Below are 19,951 nucleotides of genomic sequence, written 5' to 3' on the forward strand. Positions count from 1 at the left end.
ACTATATTTTCTCATAATACAGGTATTTTATCATTATTTCATATAAATTCTTCAATTTACAGAATTTCCGTAAACTTTGGTATCCGTGACTGGAAAGAAAAATCTGTCCGTGATTTGTATGCAATATTTCTGTGGTTCCTTCATCACATTACAAACATGTGAAATTTACAGATGGAAGACTATATTTCTCTCATATTACAAGTATTTTATCGTTATATTTCATATACATTTTCCAATTTACAGAATTTCCATAAACTATGGTTTCCGTGACTGAAAAAAAAAATCTGTCCGTGATTTGATAAATAATACAAATCACGGACTCATTTTGCACGGATGATAACAATTTCCGTGAATTTAAAAATGCTCTTTTGAGCAGCGGACGAAATCGACATTGCACTGTCATAAAATTTTACAGATAAAGATATGAAATTGACATTCCGTTTTTAACAAAATTTACGGATCAATAAAATTGAAAACTAGAAACACATTTATCATTATTATTTATCGTAAACACATAAAATCACGGAAATTGCAGAAACCAAAACAAAAAGTCACGGACAATTTTTTACTCACGGATTCACGGACGATTTTAAAGTCACGGATGATTTTTTTAGTCACGGATACCAACGTCACGGAAATTCTGTAAATTGTTCTTATTGAAGAATTATAAGAAATAACAATTGAAATAAAATATTATTCTTGTATTATGAAAGAATTATAGTCTTCTGTCTGTAATGTAGTGTAAATTTCTAATGTTTATAACAATTACAGTGACGTCACAATGCACGGAAAAAGTCTGTGACTGGTAGAGTCTACCTGCATATCTCCTACCTACTTGCACCAAAAAAAAAAAAAAAAAAGATCCAATGGATGTTCGAAGTCACAAATCAATAGCATATTCTATATTTAAAAAATGCACGGAAAATTTTATCATCCGTGCAAAATGAATCCGTGATTTGTACTATTTTTATCTGTTTCCGTGCATCCGTGCGTCCGTGACTGTCCGTGTTTTGTCAACCTCCAAATTTTTAATTCATGAATGTAGTCATTTTTTGTTCTGTGTATTTATTGAATACTTATATAAGTTGTGGTCTACAGATACATTTTGTGCACTTCCCATGTTCAGGGTATGCACATTATTACTTCACCAAGCTGCCATTATTTTTGGTGCTTTTGTGTACAAAGAGTGAAGAACAAAATTGTGCGATTTAAAATAAAATTAAGAATTTTTTTAATCCACTTTAAACATCAGAAACAATAAGTTAAACATATACAAAGTGTCACAAATCTATATAATCACGTTTCCATCTTTACACACAGTTCTAAGTGTCATCGTTTTAAAAATCCAAAGAACCTCAGGATCCGTTCCCTCCATGTGAACCTCCGTCTCGCCACCACACGGGGTTCCTCAGCAGGAGACAGCACGGTGGTGCAGAGGAACCTGTACTGCACAATATTTGGTTTCACTGCTTTGGTCTCGTTTTTTGCTCTTCTAGAATGTGGTTCATTAGGCAAGCATGTTTTTTCTGCCATTCATATTCCTTTTCGCGCTGTAGGTCTGGATCTGAATTATTCTCAGTCTTTTCTACAACGAGGCTCTTTTCAATCGTATCTAGTTTCAGGACTGTTGATTCCGAAACATCCTTTGATTTTGTGTCCAGTTCTTCACCACTGCATTTTGGTTCCGCCGTCCTCAATGTGTCTCTCTTATCTACTCTTTCGGTGGTTATCTCCAATGCATTACTCTTGGTTTCCGTCGTTGTATATAACTGAGTGAAATACTTGTCATTTACCCATGACGGCAAAAATGAACAAGTATTTGCATTGGTTGCTTTCAGATTTTCAATTCTGAAAATTGTGTCTCTGATTCTGTCACGGGGAACAAAATCAGGACTTGGTTCACTTCCCAAAAACATGTCGTTTTGAAATTCCATTTTTATTACCACAGGAATGTAGATACTGACTCCAAGCAAGCGTTTGTTTTGGTTTGGTGGTAAGGAAGAATGGATTATGACGTAATATACATCGTGTGGATTATGACGTATTATACATTGTTACGTTCATAAACTGTGACGTGGTGGTGGTGTGATCTACCTGAAATCTTTTGTAGACAAGTTAGATGTAATAAAAAAAAAAATCTTTAGGCTTATTGTTTCATTGTGAATAATTCAAATATCGAAACCATTTACTCAAGTTTTCTTCTTCTCACTCGTTGTTAACACAACAAACAAGCATTCAAAAACAATATTCACGCATGCACAAGTAATTCATATAAATATATATCACAAAGTAAATCTCGGATCAAATCAAATAATGCATGTTCAAACCTTTTTGAATGTAATGCGTCTTTACGTCTGGTGACTGTAGATGGTTCATTATTATGAGCCAGAGAACAAAGCTCAGAGTCGTCAGTGGGTAGGGCCTGGGTACCCGAGGCCAAAGAAGTTCAAGACGCAATAATCTGCTGGCAAGGTGATGACCACAGTATTTTTGGACGCAAAAGGCGTTATTATGTTGAACTTTTTACCCAAGAGAAGTACAACAATTACAGATAGTTTTACAAAATTCTTTACGATTTGGGGAGAAGGGTTAACCCATCCTCTGTCCTTAAGACAATGTTTTAATTTAAATAAGCGGTAAAACTAACAACATATATATATATATATATATATATATATATATATATATATATATATAAGCCCAGATGCAAAGATTCAACAACATTGAAACCGAGTTTTAAAACCTAACAATTAACATATACACAACGAGCAAACATTCCTCTTCATGCTCTGTTACTTAGATTTATAAACATTCCTCTTCATGCTCTGTTACTTAGATTTATAAACATTCCTCTTCATGCTCTGTTACTTAGATTTATAAACATTCCTCTTCATGCTCTGTTACTTAGATTTATAAACATTCCTCTTCATGCTCTGTTACTTAGATTTATAAACACTTTGAACAAAAAATGTTTAAAGCTCGTCTTCATGTTAATTAAGGCTTGTCGTCATTCCTTTTACAATAGTTACAAAGACATCATTGATTGGGAACTTACAAAGAATAGCTGAGAGAGAGAGAGAGAGAGAGAGAGAGAGAGAGAGAGAGAGAGATCTTTAGTGTTAAGTAAAGATGGGATACAATTTTAGAATTATTTTTTAAATTTCAAAAGGCCTTATCTGAACTGTGTCAAACTAGCAATCCATCTTTCCTATCCACCCTATTCAATAAGATGATTTCATTCACTTTATTATCGCTGTTACACTTACATATGCAGTAATGAAAAAATTCTAATTTTTTCTGATCCGGGTTAGAATAGGTCCTCAAAATCCCTTGTCTGTCGTAAGAGGCGACTAAATGGGGCGGTCCTTCAGATGAGACCGCAAAATCCGAATCACAGCAGCCGTACGCATCGAGCATAGTTATAAATTTTGCAGCCCTTCAACGGTAATGGTGATGTCTCGATATGAGTGAAAAATTCTCGAGAAGGGCGTCAAACGATATAAAATCAATCAATCAAACAAACCAACATCTGAATTATGAACTCATCTTATCGTCTACATCACAATATTACCTGATCATGTGACAAACTGTTTCCCGTCACGTGACGAACTGTTTCCCGGTCACGTGAGAAACTAATGCCTGATTAGCAGATTAGGTAATAAAACAAGTACAATGTATTTCATGCCTACGCGGGGAAAAATCAAGACTATTGTCCCGAGGTGGTGGCGAAGACCGGGGAGACTGTTGTCCCTGGCCTACGACCTCTAAAAACAGTTTCCCGGGTCTTCGCCACCACCTCGGGACAATAGTTTTGACTGTTTCCGGCGTAAGCTTGGATTAATTGTATACTGTAAAGTACAACTGACAAAATATACCAATTCTTCAGAAAGAAAATACAAAAATATACCATTTCTTCCGCAGATGTATATTTTCTTATCCTTTATGAATTTTTGCATTTTCGAAGGAGTCCATTCAGGAGAGGAAGCTGTGGAAATTCCGAATGTTTGCAGTTCTTTTTTATCTGCAATTGGCTTCCCAGAACCCGGTGGACCAGGGGCTGCTGGTATTGCAGGATGGCTAAAGATAATGGATTATGAATTATTGACAAGAATGAATCAAAGGTTGTACCCCTGAAAGTCTTTAAGGTCTTCAAGGGTAAATGAGAGAGAGAGAGAGAGAGAGAGAGAGAGAGAGTATTCACCTATCTGTTTTATTCTTGACGTCATTAAGACGACACTCCTCCGTTTCAGGGTCATAGTTTTTAGTCCCTGAACCACAGCATTTTCGCCCGAATCCCTTGGCCCCTTTATGGATCTGCATATTGCAGCAGAGGTCTTTTTCCCTGTCATACGGCTGCTTTCCACAGGTATTGAAGTGAGGTTCTGTGCATGAGAAGGGCAATATGTTACCATAACAACATCGATCGTGATGAGTTTTCGTTTTGTAAGTTATGATGTCATTTCTGCAACAAAGTTGTGATGTCCGAGAGTACACGCTTCTTCCACAGCACTGGAGGTTTTCAACATTGTTGATATTGTGCACGGTGCCTGAAATAATGGTGTTGGATTGTGTCTTTATGACATGATTATGAAAAGAAAAAGCTCATATGTTATCATACATAATTTCTGTTTGATTTTGGACAGAAGAGAAGGAGAAGGGGGTGTATATCATACATTTTGCAAAATATTTTTTTGCAGTTGAAGCAGATGAAAAAATTTGAAATAAATTTTTTTTAACATATCTGGTAAAATTGTGAATATTATTTATTGATGCCTTTTTTAAATTTGGTTGAATGTTATGAGAAAAGGGAAAGAGATCATCAGTCAAAGAAAAGAAATTTAGTTTACAATGAAAACTATCAGAGTATTTTTGGACGCAAAAGGCGTTATTATGTTGAACTTTTTACCCAAGAGAAGTACAACAATTACAGATAGTTTTACAAAATTCTTTACGATTTGGGGAGAAGGGTTAACCCATCCTCTGTCCTTAAGGCAATGTTTTAATTTAAATAAGCGGTAAAACTAACAACATATATATATATATATATATATATATATATATATATAAGCCCAGATGCAAAGATTCAACAACATTGAAACCGAGTTTTAAAACCTAACAATTAACATATACACAACGAGCAAACATTCCTCTTCATGCTCTGTTACTTAGATTTATAAACATTCCTCTTCATGCTCTGTTACTTAGATTTATAAACATTCCTCTTCATGCTCTGTTACTTAGATTTATAAATATTCCTCTTCATGCTCTGTTACTTAGATTTATAAACATTCCTCTTCATGCTCTGTTACTTAGATTTATAAACATTCCTCTTCATGCTCTGTTACTTAGATTTATAAACATTCCTCTTCATGCTCTGTTACTTAGATTTATAAACATTCCTCTTCATGCTCTGTTACTTAGATTTATAAACATTCCTCTTCATGCTCTGTTACTTAGATTTATAAACATTCCTCTTCATGCTCTGTTACTTAGATTTATAAACACTTTGAACAAAAAATGTTTAAAGCTCGTCTTCATGTTAATTAAGGCTTATCGTCATTCCTTTTACAATAGTTACAAAGACATCATTGATTGGGAACTTACAAAGAATAGCTGAGAGAGAGAGAGAGAGAGAGAGAGAGAGAGAGAGAGAGAGATCTTTAGTGTTAAGTAAAGATGGGATACAATTTTAGAATTATTTTTTAAATTTCAAAAGGCCTTATCTGAACTGTGTCAAACTAGCAATCCATCTTTCCTATCCACCCTATTCAATAAGATGATTTCATTCACTTTATTATCGCTGTTACACTTACATATGTAGTAATGAAAAAATTCTAATTTTTTCTGATCCGGGTTAGAATAGGTCCTCAAAATCCCTTGTCTGTCGTAAGAGGCGACTAAATGGGGCGGTCCTTCAGACGAGACCGCAAAATCCGAATCACAGCAGCCGTACGCATCGAGCATAGTTATAAATTTTGCAGCCCTTCACCGGTAATGGTGATGTCTCGATATGAGTGAAAAATTCTCGAAAGGGGCGTCAAACGATATAAAATCAATCAATCAAACAAACCAACATCTGAATTATGAACTCATCTTATCGTCTACATCACAATATTACCTGATCATGTGACAAACTGTTTCCCGTCACGTGACGAACTGTTTCCCGGTCACGTGAGAAACTAATGCCTGATTAGCAGATTAGGTAATAAAACAAGTACAATGTATTTCATGCCTACGCGGGAAAAAATCAAGACTATTGTCCCGAGGTGGTGGCGAAGACCGGGGAGACTGTTGTCCCTGGCCTACGACCTCTAAAAACAGTTTCCCGGGTCTTCGCCACCACCTCGGGACAATAGTTTTGACTGTTTCCGGCGTAAGCTTGGATTAATTGTATACTGTAAAGTACAACTGACAAAATATACCAATTCTTCAGAAAGAAAATACAAAAATATACCATTTCTTCCGCAGATGTATATTTTCTTATCCTTTATGAATTTTTGCATTTTCGAGGGAGTCCATTCAGGAGAGGAAGCTGTGGAAATTCCGAATGTTTGCAGTTCTTTTTTATCTGCAATTGGCTTCCCAGAACCCGGTGGACCAGGGGCTGCTGGTATTGCAGGATGGCTAAAGGTAATGGATTATGTATTATTGACAAGAATGGATCAAAGGTTGTACCCCTGAAAGTCTTTAAGGTCTTCAAGGGTAAATGAGAGAGAGAGAGAGAGAGAGAGAGAGAGAGAGAGAGAGAGAGAGAGTATTCACCTATCTGTTTTATTCTTGACGTCATTAAGACGACACTCCTCCGTTTCAGGGTCATAGTTTTTAGTCCCTGAACCACAGCATTTTCGCCCGAATCCCTTGGCCCCTTTATGGATCTGCATATTGCAGCAGAGGTCTTTTTCCCTGTCATACGGCTGCTTTCCACAGGTATTGAAGTGAGGTTCTGTGCATGAGAAGGGCAATGTGTTACCATAACAACATCGATCGTGATGAGTTTTCGTTTTGTCTGTTATGACGTCATTTCTGCAACAAAGTTGTGATGTCCGAGAGTACACGTTTCTTCCACAGCACTGGTGGTTTTCAACATTGTTGATATTGTGCACGGTGCCTGAAATAATAGTGTTGGATTATGACATGATTATGAAAAGAAAAAGCTCATATGTTATCATACATAATTTCTGTTTGATTTTGGACAGAAGAGAAGGAGAAAGGGGTGTATATCATACATTTTGCAAAATAATTTTTTGCAGTAGAAGCAGATGAAAAAATTTGAAATTAATTTTTTTTTAACATATCTGGTAAAATTGTGAATATTATTTATTGATGCCTTTTTTAAATTTGGTTGAATGTTATGAGAAATGGGAAAGAGATCTTCAGTCAAAGAAAAGAAATTTAGTTTACAATGAAAACTATCAGATTATTGTATAGAATAGACCTACTCATGTGAGGTTTTTTTTCTTTACCTTGGCAGCATATTTCGGTTTCTTTCTGGATTGCTTTGCCGTGGCAGCAGGTCTGGTGTCGTTTGTCGTAAGAACCCCCTCCACAACAGCCTAATGTACCATTTGAGGAGATGATATTCTGACGGCAGCAGATCTCGTTGTTTGGGTAATACAGCCCTAAGCAGAAATGACATTTTTAATACTACATCTAGTACTTGTATCAAATTCTTATCGTGAATTTATAGAAATATACGGAACACTTAGTAATTTTGAGAAGAAAATTAAAACTGTTGCGGTAGCGTAATGAACACAGCGCAATCTTCGCGACAGGGGGGGGGGGGGGGGGGTCTCCATCCCGGCGCCTTGCTCAACTTTAAAATACGTTTATTATAGTGACTGTAAGTGTTTCTTCGCCGGGAGCCCGCTAACAGTAATAAAAGTCATGAGATTTTCGGATATACGACAATCAAAACAAAGGTCGCATGCCACTTTAACATAATACTTTACTATTAGTATGTCACTTTAACATAATACTTTACTATTATTAAGTCACTTTAACATAATACTTTACTATTAGTATGTCACTTCAACATAATACTTTACTATCATTTTGTCATTTTAACATAACACTTTACTATTAGTATGTCACTTTAACATAATACTTTACTATTAGTATGTCACTTTAACATAACACTTTACTATTAGTATGTCACTTTAACATAATACTTTACTATTAGTATGTCACTTTAACATAACACTTTACTATCATTATGTCATTTTAACATAATACTTTACTATCATTATGTCACTTTAACATAACACTTTACTATTAGTATGTCACTTTAACATAATACTTTACTATTATTATGTCACTTTCACATAATACTTTACTATTATCATGGCCCTGAGCGCAGATGGCCCTGATGTTCTATCTGTCAGAATTTTAGCTACAGATCTGTAGCTCTCTAGGGAAATATCGGGTCAGACCAATATTTCCCCATAGAGCTACATATGTGCAGCTATCAGAATTCATGACATTTCAACAAAAGTTGATGCACTCGGAACTCCTCGCGCGACTCGTTCCTCACGCACTGTATATGGAGCGTAGCGAAGTTAGCCGAGGGTTGCCGATTAAAGTTGATGAGCTTCTTTGTAAATGATTTAAATCTTACTTGTCCCGCAAACATATATATTTTTAGGCTGAACGTTGTCTGAACAGTATCGTTGTTTTCTATCATCAATTAAAGCCATCCCACAACACCGAAAATCCCTGTCACCGGAAGGAACATTGTGGAGACGGGAATTGCCGCAACACGTCTGATTCCGTTTGTTGAATTGTACCCCATTGCAGAAGTCGTGCCCCCGTGGAACCACGTGATATTTCACACAGTCTGAAACACTCCTGTTGAAGGCTATTGTACCATTGCAACAACCGTAATCTTTTCTTATGAATTCACTTCCACAGCAGTACGTGTCTGTTCCTGAAAATGTAAAAAAAAAAATGTATATAGTATTGATGTCTTCCTTCGCACTCACGCACTTCATCGAATTCCTATTTTGTGATTTCGATCAAAGCATCTGGTAGTTTGATTCTAAATTAGTCTGACATATTTTGAAACTTCTTGAAATTTTGAAACTTCTTCATTTCACCAAGAGGCTATGATGTATTATCTATTTACTTTATACATATTGAAATAGTATGTCTTCCGGCGTGACCGTTTTTGAGGGCGAAGCAAAAAGTATTGGCATCTACAGAATCTATCTCCACAACAGAAACAAAAATATTCCAAAGTTGGCACTAAACGTGTGAGAACAGCATCCTCCTGACTTAGTCTGGTCCCCCTTCCCACAATTCAATGTAGAGAGTGCGCGCAATCTCTACCCAGAGTTGTCGTTCCTTACGCTCTTTGTAGAGATTGGAGTGCGCGAACGGAATTGTGGGAAGGGGGACCAGACTACCTCCTAACTTTAATAGACATTTGATCCGCCTATTCGTTGAACGCAGTAAACAGTGCATTGTGACGTCATATTCAGCGTCGGTGTTTAACAAATTCACAAACATAGGAGACATGGTACAATCGCGTTAATTGAGAAGTGATTATATATGATTAAGAAAATAATATTTACATGCTTTTACAGATTTTATGTAACAACTCAGAACGACGTGAAGTAGGGTAGACGAGATTCAAAATGGAGAAATACATGTCCACGTGCTCTTATAAAAACCTACGCCATTGGTACCAAAATGTTAAATTTCCATAGGTATGGTTTAATTTTTCATTAGTTTTCTATATTTTCCTTTTAAACATGTATATACGTGTTACCTATAGGGAGAGCTCCGCTTCGCCCTCTATTATTATCAATTATCATCAACCATCGATCAACCATCCGAACCCGTAGGAGAACACTTCAATAAAGAAGGTCACATTTGGCAAGACATGCAAGTGGTTGTTATTGATCATAACCCAATATGGACCGATGCAGAGAGAAAGAGCACACGAAAATCCTGGATGCATCGTTTCAAATAATTCCGTCCAGGTGGAATGAATAATTTGAGTGATTTTGTAATGATTCCGGATATTTGAGGTACGACCATGCGGAGTTCTCAATTAGTCACTTTACATCACGTGATCTCATTTGTGTATAAATACCGAGACTCCGCAGTCGTCAGTGTCATTCAGATAGAAGACCCAGCCAAGTTGAGAGGACGAGAGTATGGGTATTAATAAAGTATTCATAGTAAACAATTCCTCGCCTGTTCTTACAGTTAGAGAGTGAATTTGGAAGGCCATCAGAAGTCTGGCCTGCCACGAAGAGGTTGACCTCCAGTAATGAGGCTAGCCATAATTCGTTTTGGGTGTCGTCCGCATTGGCTGAACAGACCGTCGTCCAGGCCGTTGTACTCATTGTCCGTCCTGAATAAGGCATCCTACAATGAGTGCAGTGGTTGAAGGGCTACCACATATACTGTCCGTCCTGAATAAGGCGTCCTACAGTATATGAGGTAATCCGAGGGCGACTGGGCTCTAGATTTACATTTTGTCAAGTTAGCACTACCAGTTTATCGTTGCTTGCCTCTGATTGATATAGTGATTCTCTGTTTGATGATAATTAACCTAGATAAGGTTAGGACATATTTGTATATTTTGGCAGTCCACTAAAATCATACCAATTAGTTTAAATTAGTTATTGTTGAATACCCCAAACCCTGGAATTGACCAGGTACGATCCCAGAAGTTAACGTAAATACGTTACAATTTCACGCGCATGAATCCAGGATAAATCCTTAGTTAAAATCAGTTTCCATAGCCTAATCGCCAAAATTCACCCCCTAAGATATCTTCTTTTGCATGATTAATAGAAAACAATTCGTTTCCCTCGTTGCAAGGCTCTGACCTTGAATTCCTTAATTTAGCATAAATGAGGATTCCCAAAATTGCGACTATAGTTTGACCTTCAATACTTCCTAATTATGTTAGAACATTACAAAAAATCATTACAACAATTAATTTATATATATATATATATATATATATATATATATATATTTCATATTCTGGTCTCAACATTGCGGCTTTAATTCTTTTTTTTTTTTTTTTTTTTTTAAAAATGGGGGTGATAATAAGAAAAAAATGTATTGATCTTGAAGACTAGTATATCATTAATATATCATCTTGAGACCTCTAAACATTATTCTAAATAAACATAAGTTTGGATTCGCATAGCTCTTTATGTTGCGATATCAGAATTTCTAGATTGCGGCTTTAATTTGTTTGACCTTGAAAAATATATTAGCTTGAAAAATAATACAGTATATTTTCGTTAGACTTCTCTCCCACTCACCTCTTGGATTGTTGATTTTGATGCGAGATTTATGTGTCTATTAATTGACTTTGTTGTTTAATCATGTTCTTGTGGCAAATCATATTATTTTTCGTTGTCGGCACTGTTTACCATATCCGAATCAACAATAGTACGGACTACCAAATATTGTTTCGAACTTAATCACTTCAAATCATTATCTTACCACCATTTTATTTCACAATCACATTGTTTGGGAAGTTTTCCCTCTAAATTTGTTTGATTTCTATAATTTTGAAAAATAATTATATTTTCATCCCGACCCGACCATGGTACAAACTCTCTACACTATCGTTAGTAAACAAACCATTCTCAATCTGATTAAAATACAGATCTCTCAAATAGCGCACAACTGCGCTGTGTGCTATTTGAGAGATCTATATTTTAATCAGATTGAACCATTCTCTACCCAGAGTTCCGTGCGCTACTCGCAATGAACCAATCGGAACTCCTCGAATGTCTCGCGAACTCGACATAGATCTCGGATGTAATACGGTGGCATCCATGAGTGAATTTGATGCATAGATCTCGGATGTAATACGGTGGCATCCATGAGTGAATTTGATGCATTGCCAATTGGCAATGCATCAAATTCACTCATGGATGCCACCGTATTACATCCGAGATCTATGTCGAGTTCGCGAGACATTCGAGGAGTTCCGATTGGCAATGAACCTTTGCGCAACGCGCCCTCTGGTGAGAGAATGACTTACAACGAAACCATTTTGTCATTCTGTACAACAGTGTATCATTCTTGTTAACAATGTAGATTATTGTCGTTTTTTTCGTGGTGTGTGATACTTGTTTATATAATAGATGTCTCTTGATATATGTATATTGTTTGTAGAAAGAATTCAGTATTTTAAACTAACCAATGGTGACTACCAGGTGAGTCCTGTTTCCACAGCACAGTTGTTCCTTTCCCCTATGTTGCCCGGTCTGAATGAATCTGTCATGTACTTCCCCGGAGTCACAACAGGTGTGGGAATTTTCTCTGTATACCTTCACACCTAAACAGAAAAAAATCAAAAGATATTTTACTTGTCAACTACATCTCGTAAAGAACAAGAATTGAATACAGGGTGTAATATCAACTGCGGTTTTTATTAAGCATTAAATTCTAATTTATTTCATCTTCTTTTAATGTACTTAGAAATTTTGAACATTAAATCAGATATCTGTTGTAGTATAAAAATTCTCTGTCTCTCTCTTTCTCTGTGTGTCTGTGTCTGTCTGTCTGTCTGCCTCTCTCTCTCTCTGTCTCTCTCTGTATCTCTCTCTCTCTCTCTCTCTCTCTCTCTCTCACCTCCACAACAGCGTAGATCCTCCCCTCTGTCGTAAACATGACCCCCGCAGCAAAACTGGCCGATATGGTAATAAGTTTGATTCCCGTCTGAGTTAAAACATGGACGCTTTGTCAACGCTACAATGATTAAAAGGATTAAATGCGTTATGGTCTATGCCTATACCACTTCGTGTTTGTTTCTAAACAGTTTGATAAACATAAGATATATGTAGACTTTTTTTTTGTTCCATGCAATGCATTCATAAATAGCGAGAAGAAAGGAATGATTTCAATTTTTTAAAAATGAAAACGTTAAAATGTATAAATTAAAGTGTTGTTAATCAATTCGTCATTCTGCTTCTGTATTCAATGCATGCATATAATTTATTATATATTACAAATTTAATATTGTTTATGAAATTTTACAATATCATTAAAATCAGTGAATTAAGCATTGATGATTTCAATAAATGGATAAACAAATAAATCATACCTAAATTTCCCCATCCCATAATGCACAGAAAAATGTACAGAAACATCGCACAGTTCAGCTGGAAAGTTTAAATTGATGTTCAATTAAAATGTTTGTTTGTTTTTCAAGACAGAGGATGCTTGCAAAATATTCATCCTATATAGCCGAATACCAAGCTATATTTAGAATAATATATTAATAATTTCCTATTTCATTTTAGTGTCTTCTGATAGGTGTATAGGTAAACCCCATGCAAAAATCTAGAAAAAGGAAAGCGCAGTTTTCTTATTGCAGTTGGTGGGAGTGGTTTAAGTATATTTTGTTTTTATCAGAATCATATCTATGGAGATACACCTGGTGTAGGAGGGGGTAACATAAAACACCTCTGGAACAGTAAGGGTTGGGTGTGGGACCTCTCGAACAGTAAGGGCTGCGTGTGGGATTTCCCCTAAGTAGATCACAACAAACTGGTAAATAGTTCTCTTTCCGACACACAATTTTGACCTATAACTCGATAGGTACAAAAAATACTAACATACTGGGTATTGGTTGTGTTATTTTTTTGAAGAAAGACCATTTTTGCTTTCGAAAACAAATGACCCCTTGCGCCAACATCCGTGCATCAAAGGACCCCACTGGAATAAGCTTTGTCCTTGGTATGAACGTACAATATATTTGTATGTATGTGCGTATATGTACTGAATAAACGTTTATTTTTATTTCTTTAATTTTTATATAACTTAAATGTTGTTTTATGTAACAAATCATGAATAGATGTGGAAAGAATAATGTTGTTGTTTTGTGTGTGTGTGTTGGGGGGGGGGGGGGGGGGGTTAAAACATTTCCGCCACAGAACATTAACTGTTCTATGTCTTCGAATTTTTTCCATTTATTTATTTTTCTTTAGTAAGTAAAACATCATATGTAGGACCACTTGTTTGAATCTGCAGTCTTTGAGAAAAGACGAACATTATGATATATAAATAACATACAATTTTCAGACTTTCTAATTATTGAAAAGGGGGAACCTAAAACTATTTATGTCTGTGTGACTAAGATGGAAAAGATAACATCGTCGTAATTATATCATGTTCTCATTGTGAACCAAGAATAACCAACGCTGGAAATTCCTCTCACGAGAATCGTTTCCTTATTTTTGTTTTGAAATTGACATTGTTTTCATCCTCGATGTTGAATACGTGTTTGTTGCAAACTTTGAATGACCACCGAACGTAGACTGCCAAATAAGGAGCGTCATGGGGTCATAGGCTCATAGGGTGTAGTGGTTGCTCCGTATAAAGGGGCATGGGCACTACTGGGACGGAACATTTTCAATTTTATTTTCCCTCAATGTTTACAATGCTTAACTATCATGGTATTTCTAAAAAACAAACAAAAGGAGATCTGACAAATACTAAAAGCTGCTTAATTGTATTCAGAATTAACTTGTAAATTGAAAAAAAAATCTGCTTTAAACGAAAGTTTTACTAGTATATTAAACAAAATCATGGCACGAGTCTTGTTTACATAACAAAGAATTGCGAGCTCTGTATCTCTCTACTGACTAATTTTTTTGTTGACCATTAGAAGTACCTTAGTTACACAGTGAATATTTTGTTGATGGGAAGTCAATTTTTTAATATAGATATTTACAACGTCGAGTGCCTTGTAATGAGTGTATTTTTCATCAAAGAATTTACTTTCTTATTAAAAACTGGTGAAATGAAAAAGAGATAACAAAATATGTACTTTTTTGATTTTTTCAAAGAGAACTGCATCAAATTAGCAATCGATCTTTCCTATCCACCCTATTCAATAAGATGATTTCATTCACTTTATTATCGCTGTTACACTTACATATGTAGTAATGAAAAAAAAATACTATTTCCTATCTGATCCGGGTTAGAATAGGTCCTCAGTACCCCTTGTCTGTCGTAAGAGGCGACTAAATAGGGCGGTCCTTCTGATGAGACCGCAAAATCCGAGTCACATCAGGTGTGACACGATAAAGATCCCTCCCTTCTCAAAGGCCGTAAGAGCCGAACATAGTTATAAATTTTGCAGCCCTTCACCGGTAATGGCGACTTCTCGATAGGAGTGAAAAATTCTCGAGAGGGACGTTAAACGATATTCAATCAATCAATCAAACTTATATCTGTCAGACTTTCAAATTGATGACGTCTCCATACACGTGTTGGGTCGATGTCTCCTCTTTAGAATGAATATCAGTTGTATGATACTGTCAATAAGTTTTATTTGAAGGGGGGGGGGGTAGGTTGGGGCGGGGGGTCTTTTACGTGTGTGGTTTTTTTATTTGTTTTTTCTATTTTGCTGAAGTGTTTTCCAGTCGCTACACCTCATCTTCTCTCCGAATGATTATAGTAATCTAGACTGGAACTGATTACCAATGTCTGACGTGAAGTAGACAGAGCATTCTCCACCAAATGGGGTTCCGATTCCACATCACGTCTATAAAATATATACTGTATCCACGGAGCGAGTAACGTGAATGTCATATGTAGGTCAAGGTTTGTGGTTTGTAGGTTTTACCACAGGTATCTGAATTTTAATCAATAAATAGATATACATGTAAATAGAAAAAAAAAACTCCATCTATATATATATATATATTTATGCATAGATTTTTTTTCTATTTATATCTATTTATTGATAAAATTCAGATACTGTGGTCTTTGGTGATCAGGTCTTCGAACAGTCTGTTGGAATTCTCATGGGTACGAATCGTGCTCCTTTGTTAGTTGACCTGTTTTTACTAGCTGCAATAATGAAGCCCTCTCCGATTTTTTTTTGGGGGAGGGGGGTGGGGCTACAACTCCTTAGGATCTCCGTAATGGTGCAAATGCGGGAGTGATTCACTCCCGCAATATTTTCAATCATTCTAAACATTTGCTGACTTTCTTTACGTAAATATAATGATATTCTATGTTTTTTCTTAGTCAATATATAAATTTACAACCTGCAACTTACGATTTGTGAGGCTCTATTTTACCGTTTTTGAACAATTTCGATATATTCCAATTTCTCGAATCATATTTGTAGGCCATGTTTGATGAATGAGGTTTCAACTTCCGATTGTCAAGTTATTTGGATATGCCATATAAAGAGATTTAGATTCAATATCAAGTTGAAAAACGAACAACAGAGTGTAAATTATTTCTGCAACCATATGGTCTTCCTTTCTTTGTCGGAGTATAGTGTTTCAACATCAGATGGGCATTCAAAAAATAATTAATGTACAAATTTTTAATTCATGAATGTAGTTATTAGCTCACCTGAACCGAAGGTTCAAGTGAGCTTTTCTGATCGCTTTTTGTCCGTCGTCTGTCTGTCTGTCCGTCTGTCTGTTAAACATTTCACATTTTCGACTTCTTCTCCAGAACCACCAGGCCAATTTCAACCAAACATGGCCAAAAGTATCCTTGGGTGAAGGGCTTTCAAGTTTGTTCAAATGAAGGGCCATGTCCCTTTCAAAGGGGAGATAATCACAAAAATGCAAAAATAAGGTGGGGTCATTTAAAAATCTTCTTCTCAAGAACCACTGGGCCAGAAGAGCTGAAATTTACCTGAAAGCTTTCTGACATATTGCAGATTCAAGTTTGTTCAAATCATGGCCCCCGGTGGTAAGATGGGGCCACAAGGGGGGATCAAAGTTTTACATACAAATATATAGGGAAAAACTTTAAAAATCTTCTTCTCAAGAACCATTAAGCCAGAAAAGCTGAGATTTACATGAAAGCTTCCTGACATAATGCAAATTCAAGTTTGTTCAAATCATGGGCTCTGGGGGTTGGATGGGGCCACAATAGGGGATTAAAGTTTTAAATACAAATATATAGGAAAAATCTTTAAAAATCTTCTTCTCAAGAACCACTGAGTCAGAAAAGATGATTTTTACATGAAAACTTTCTGACATATTGAGATTCAAGTTTGTTCAAATCATGGCCCCCGGGGATAGATTGGAGCCCCAAGGGGGGATCAAAGTTTTGCACACAAATATATAGGGAAAATCTTTAAAAATCTTCTTCTCAAGAACCACCAAGCCAGAAAAGCTGAGATTTACATGAAAGCTTCCTGACATAATGCAGATTCAAATTTTTTCAAATCATGGGCCCCTGGGGTTGGATGGGGCCACAATGGGGGATCAAAGTTTTACATACAAATATATAGGAAAAGTTTTTTAAAATCTTCTTCTCAAGAACCACTGAGTCAGAAAAGATGATTTTTACATGAAAACTTTCTGACATAGTTCAGATTCAAATTTGTTCAAATCATGACCCCCGGGGGTAGGATGGGGCCACAAGGGGGGATCAAAGTTTTACATACAAATATATAGGGAAAAACTTTAAAAATCTTCTCAAGAACCACCAAGCCAGAAAAGCTGAGATTTACATGAAAGCTTCCTGACATAATGCAGATTCAAATTTTTTCAAATCATGGGCCCCTGGGGTTGGATGGGGCCACAATGGGGGATCAAAGTTTTACATACAAATATATAGGAAAAGTCTTTAAAAATCTTCTTCTCAAGAACCACTGAGCCAGAAAAGATGATTTTTACATGAAAACTTTCTGACATAGTTCAGATTCAAATTTGTTCAAATCATGACCCCCGGGGGTAGGATGGGGCCACAAGGGGGGATCAAAGTTTTACATACAAATATATAGGGAAAAACTTTAAAAATCTTCTTCTCAAGAACCACTAAGCCAGAAAAGCTGAGATTTACATGAAAGCTTCCTGACATAATGCAAATTCAAGTTTGTTCAAATCATGGGCCCCTGTGGTTGGATGAGGCCACAATAGGGTATCAAAGTTTTACATACAAATATATAGGAAAAATCTTCTTCTCAAGAACTACTGAGCCAGAAAAGCTGATTTTTACATGAAAACTTTCTGACATAGTGCAGATTCAAGTTTGTTGAAATCATGGCCCCGGGGGGTAGGATGGGGCAACAAGGGGGATCAAAGTTTTACATTCAAATATATAGTTAAAATCTTTTCCCCAATAACCACTGAGTCAGAAAAGCTGATATTTACAAGAAAACTTTCTGACATAGTGCATATTCAAGTTTGTTCAAATCATGGCCCCCGGGGGGTAGGATGGGGCCACAAGTGGGTGTGTGTGTCAAAGTTTTACATACAAATATAGGAAAAAGCTTTAAAAATCTTCTTCTCAAGAACCATTGGACCAAAGAAGTTGACATTTACATGAAAGCTTTCTGGCATAGTGTAGATTCAAGTTTGCAAAGGGTAGTTTGGGCCATAATAGGGACTAAGGTTTTACATGCAAATATATATGGAAAGTCTTCAGATATGGGCCAAGGTGACTTAGGTGAGCGATGTGGCCCATGGGCCTCTTGTTTTTGTTCTGTGTATTTATTGAATACTTATGTAAGTTGTGGTCCACAGATACATTTTGTGCACTTCCCATGTTCAATGTTTGCACTTTATTACTTCACCAAGCTGCCATTGTTTTTGGTGCTTCTGTGTACAAAGAGAGTGAAGAAGAAAATTGTAAAATAAAATTAAGAATTTTTAATCCACTTTAAACATCAGAAACAATAAGTTAAACATATACAAAGTGTCACAAATATTTATAATCACGTTTCCATCTTTACACATATTTCTAAGTGTCATCGTTTTAAAAATCCAAAGAACCCCAGGATCCGTTCCCTCCATGTGGTCCTCCGTCTCGCCCCCACACGGAGTTCCTCAGCAGGAGACAGCTCGGTGGTGCAGAAGAACCTGTACTACACAGGATTTGGTTTCACTGGTTTGGTCTCGTTTTTTGTGGTCCTGGGTAATCTTTGATCACAAGGTTCCGGAACGAGCTTGAATGTTTCTATACTGGATAAAAATAACTTCCGTGGAATAAATTTAGGTATTTTGACAGCTGGGTTGAATGCAGACAGAAATTTAGTTTAGTCTAATTTACTTCTTATCTCCTTGGTCTTTTCCTTAAGCTCTTCTAGAATGAGGTTCGTTAGGCAAGCATGTTTTTTTCTGGCATTCATATTCCTTTTCGCGCTGTAGGTCTGGATCTGAATTATTCTCAGTCTTTTTTACAACGAGGCTCTTTTCAATCGTATCTAGTTTCAGGACTGTTGATTCCGAAACGTCCTTTGATTTTGTGTCCAGTTCTTCACCACTGCTTTTTGGTTCCGCCGTCCTCAATGTGTCTCTCTTATCTACTCTTTCTGTGGTTGTCTCCAATGCATTACTCTTGGTTTCCGTCGTTGTATATAACTGAGTGAAATACTTGTCATTTACCCATGACGGCAAAAATGAACAAGTATTTGTATTGGCTGCTTTGAGATTTTCAATTCTTAAGATCGTGTCTCTGATTCTGTCACGGGGAACAAAATCAGGACTTGGTTCACTTCCCAAAAACATGTTTTGAAATTCCATTTTTATTACCACAGGAATGTAGATACTGACTCCAAGCAAGCGTTTGTTTTGGTTTGGTGGTAAGGAAGTTAATTATGACGTAATATACATTGTGTGGATTATGACGTATTATACATTGTTACGTTAAAAACTGTGACGTGGTCATGGTGTGTTCGTTTAGAATAAAGAGAGATATTTTAAGAGGCCGTCCACGGAGATATCAGGCAGTCGCTATAATAAGGCTGGCACATGCTATTCTCCACAATTTGAATTATACTCAATAAAAGTGAAGATCATACACCAATTTTATCGTATGTAAAGTAAATTTCGTGAAAAACATTGTTAAGGGCCAAAACTTGGCCCATTTCATTTCTCTGAGGAGCCTATATAATCTATAGAAAACGACCACTTTGGAAAATTAAATAAAACCCAATACAATAAAATTTGTATACAAAGTATAGTCACTATTTAAAGAAAATATCTCAATA

The 19,951-nt window shown here is 36.2% G+C and overlaps 1 protein-coding gene and 1 long non-coding RNA gene across 2 annotated transcripts; both read right to left on the bottom strand.

The window, feature by feature from the left end:
* Nucleotides 1-1,202: 1,202 nt before the first annotated feature.
* On the bottom strand, nucleotides 1,203-2,573 carry LOC130053118 (uncharacterized). The gene is made up of 2 exons (XR_008801604.1): nucleotides 2,328-2,573; nucleotides 1,203-2,101 (listed from the first exon to the last, which is right to left on the bottom strand). It is a non-coding gene; the product is annotated as an uncharacterized LOC130053118 (long non-coding RNA).
* A 3,532-nt stretch (nucleotides 2,574-6,105) lies between these two features.
* Nucleotides 6,106-8,693, bottom strand: LOC125676803 (galaxin-like). Its single transcript, XM_056158972.1, has 4 exons — nucleotides 8,615-8,693; nucleotides 7,464-7,619; nucleotides 6,763-7,108; nucleotides 6,106-6,624 (listed from the first exon to the last, which is right to left on the bottom strand). Exons 1-4 carry the CDS (start codon nucleotides 8,691-8,693, stop codon nucleotides 6,312-6,314), a joined length of 894 nt encoding a protein of 297 aa, XP_056014947.1. The 3' UTR covers nucleotides 6,106-6,311.
* Nucleotides 8,694-19,951: the final 11,258 nt, after the last annotated feature.

The sequence above is a fragment of the Ostrea edulis genome, chromosome 3 (assembly GCF_947568905.1).
Source record: "Ostrea edulis chromosome 3, xbOstEdul1.1, whole genome shotgun sequence".
In the NCBI taxonomy this organism is placed as follows: Eukaryota; Metazoa; Mollusca; class Bivalvia; order Ostreida; family Ostreidae; genus Ostrea; species Ostrea edulis.